The sequence below is a fragment of the Apis dorsata genome, unplaced genomic scaffold (assembly GCF_000469605.1).
Source record: "Apis dorsata unplaced genomic scaffold, Apis dorsata 1.3 scaffold_499, whole genome shotgun sequence".
NCBI lineage: Eukaryota > Metazoa > Arthropoda > Insecta > Hymenoptera > Apidae > Apis > Apis dorsata.
Window position 1 is genome coordinate 181,015 of NW_006263730.1, and position 2,563 is coordinate 183,577.

The following is a 2,563-nucleotide window of genomic DNA, read 5'->3' on the forward strand; positions in this document are numbered from 1 at the left end:
AAATATTTATAAAAAATATATATATTACATAGCGCAGCAAAATAAAGTTTTATATTTTACTGTTAAATGATAACAATAATATTATTATTAATAAAGAAGAATATAGGATAAATCTAATTTAAAAAAAATTTTTTTTCTTATTTTATTTAATACCAAACACGTGTGTATATATTTCTTATGCATATAAGAAATTAATATACATATAAAATATATATATATAATAAAAAAATATGTATAAATAAATATATATACGATGCATATATATACTTACGGCATATAAAAGTTATATCGAATAGAAAATCGAAATTTTTTATATAAATTAGATAATAGGTTAAGTAAAAAAGATAAAATAAATTAGAGATTATCTCTTATGTATCTCAGATGTATAAATTTTATAGTAAAGTATAAACAAAGAGAGGAAAGAGTGGAAAAAAGGATAGAATAAAGTAAAAATTGTGAAATCAGCGCCATCTCTAGAGTGCCGTAAATGAAACACAAAAAGAAAGAAGGAAAGAAAATAATAAGAGAAGGATAGAGATGGATAAGAAGTGACTATTAGCGCTATCTCTCGAATGTTAAAGAAATCTCTTCAAAGAAATATTTTTCTTTTAAAATATATACACTCAAAAGATGGCGTTAATTGTAAATTCTTTTTCTACTTTATCGATTACTTATTTATCTTTAAAAGAGTGTTTGATATTGTGCCAATAGATGGCACTAATAGTTAATTCTTCTATCTCTATCCTTTTTCCAATATTTTCTATTCTTTCTTTCTAAGTTTCATTTGCGGTACTCTGAAGATGGCGCTGATTTCAATATTTTTATACTATTTTTGTCCTTCTTCTACTTAATACATGTTCATGTACAGATCTATTCTGTATATTATCCATCTTTGAAGCTAATAATAAATAAAAATTCAAATCGATAAAAATGAAAACATTCATTCTAGCGATTAAAAAATCATTAATAATCAATTTTTAATAGAAAAAATCCAAATATATAGTATATGTACATTTTTAAAAATCAAAAATTTATAATATTATCATCTTATATGCATGTTTTCAATTAGGTTTATTCACTCAAATAAGATGTAAGGCATTGATCTTTCATTTTGCATATAATTTCATTCTATTATCGATCGATGTGTTTATTATCTCCATCTTACATAATTTATCCCTGTTTGTTTCATTGTCAACGATGACAGGCTTACGATGAAGCAACAAGCGACATCGTTTATATGCATCATGCAACAAGTCTTTCAATACAAATCAAATTTACATTTGAATACGCGTTGTCACGAATTTCACTTTACACATCGTGTTTTACGTGTCATATTTTTTTTTTTTTTAAGATACTCTTATCATTTCACTGACAGCTCGTTTGATAAATTAAAGAATAACAAAAATAAATTATATTAATTACTAATCCGTTCTTTTTTCGGGGCAGTTTAATTATCCATAAGTAACAATAAATTAATTTGCATTCTCAATTGATACGTAAGGGATAATTTATAATTATAATTTTGATATTAGATCGCAACATGAAAGAATTTAACGATCTGTCGTTATGCGATCAAACATTCATGCATATCTATATAGGTTCCATGCAATTCAATGAATGATGAGGGTAGCAACACGATTTGCGACTCGAATGACATATCGTTGAGTTATACCACTTGGGTATAGAAAATTCAACTTTAAACTTCTCTGGCGTTGATGGGAATCAGGTCAAGGTATTCTTGAAAGTCGATTCCGTGTATAAAAGTGCTTTTAAGATTTAGAAGCTTCCACCAGTTTGTGATTTATGTAACACTAGATTTTTAATTTTACGTTTATAGAATTACAATCATAGAATTAATCGAAGAGATCGATTAATAATTAACCTGTTCATTTTGTGTTCAACATTCATAAAAATTTAATAAAGCGATCAATAATAATTGTTAACTATATCTTATATATCCTACAAATTATCTAATATTTATTTCTGTAAAAAAAAAAATTTCCTATATTTGTCGTCATGACTATCGAATTAGATATCGTTAACCGTATCGTGTAATCCATTAAAAGTAAACACTCGAGTTTACAGATTGGAAACTGGTTATCAGATTCGAAAAAGGAAAAAAGAAAAAAAAAAAGATCTAACGAAAGGATCGATTAAAGCAAGAAAAAGCTTTGACTGAAACGAATTAAAAGAGAATAATAATGATTTTTACGCATTGTAGAAGAAAGTAGATGATAGAACGAGCATAGCTGAAGGTGTTGTCTGGTGTAGGTGGGGATGATGCTGGCCGCAGTAGTGGAGGAGGTTCAGTTTCGTTCTCAGTCTCATCCAGGCTGGAATCACGGTGATGAACGCGTCAAAAATACACTAGGAATAGTGTCCGACTCTACTTTATTCAAGAATCAATACGTTTAGTGCGTGAGTATTCTGAAGGGGCTGCACAGTGGTGCGTGGCGATAAAATTAAATTCTTTGAAAAGGTGATTATCAAACAAACTTACTATATTATCATCATCAATTAAAAAAAAAAAAAATATATATATATATATATATATATATATATA

General features: G+C 27.0%; 3 protein-coding genes across 7 annotated transcripts in view; 1 reads left to right on the plus strand and 2 right to left on the minus strand.

The window, feature by feature from the left end:
• LOC102676974 (probable tRNA (guanine(26)-N(2))-dimethyltransferase) overlaps positions 1-291 on the minus strand; it is a 9,407-nt gene extending 9,116 nt beyond the window's left edge. Inside the window, 1 exon segment of the mRNA XM_006620281.2 lies at positions 272-291. Coding sequence (XP_006620344.1) covers positions 272-276 — 5 coding nt within the window. The 5' untranslated portion in view covers positions 277-291.
• LOC102676740 (aldo-keto reductase family 1 member B1-like) overlaps positions 1-2,563 on the minus strand; it is a 13,863-nt gene that overhangs the window by 6,078 nt on the left and 5,222 nt on the right. The gene's annotated exons all lie outside the window — the stretch shown is intronic.
• LOC102676339 (TPPP family protein CG45057-like) overlaps positions 2,268-2,563 on the plus strand; it is a 7,870-nt gene continuing 7,574 nt past the window's right edge. The window contains exon 1 of one of the 2 annotated variants that reach the window (XM_006620275.2): positions 2,268-2,479. The gene's annotated coding sequence lies outside the window, so the exon portion shown is untranslated. The remainder of the gene's footprint in view (positions 2,480-2,563) is intronic. The other variant, XM_006620276.2, reaches the window with a different exon arrangement.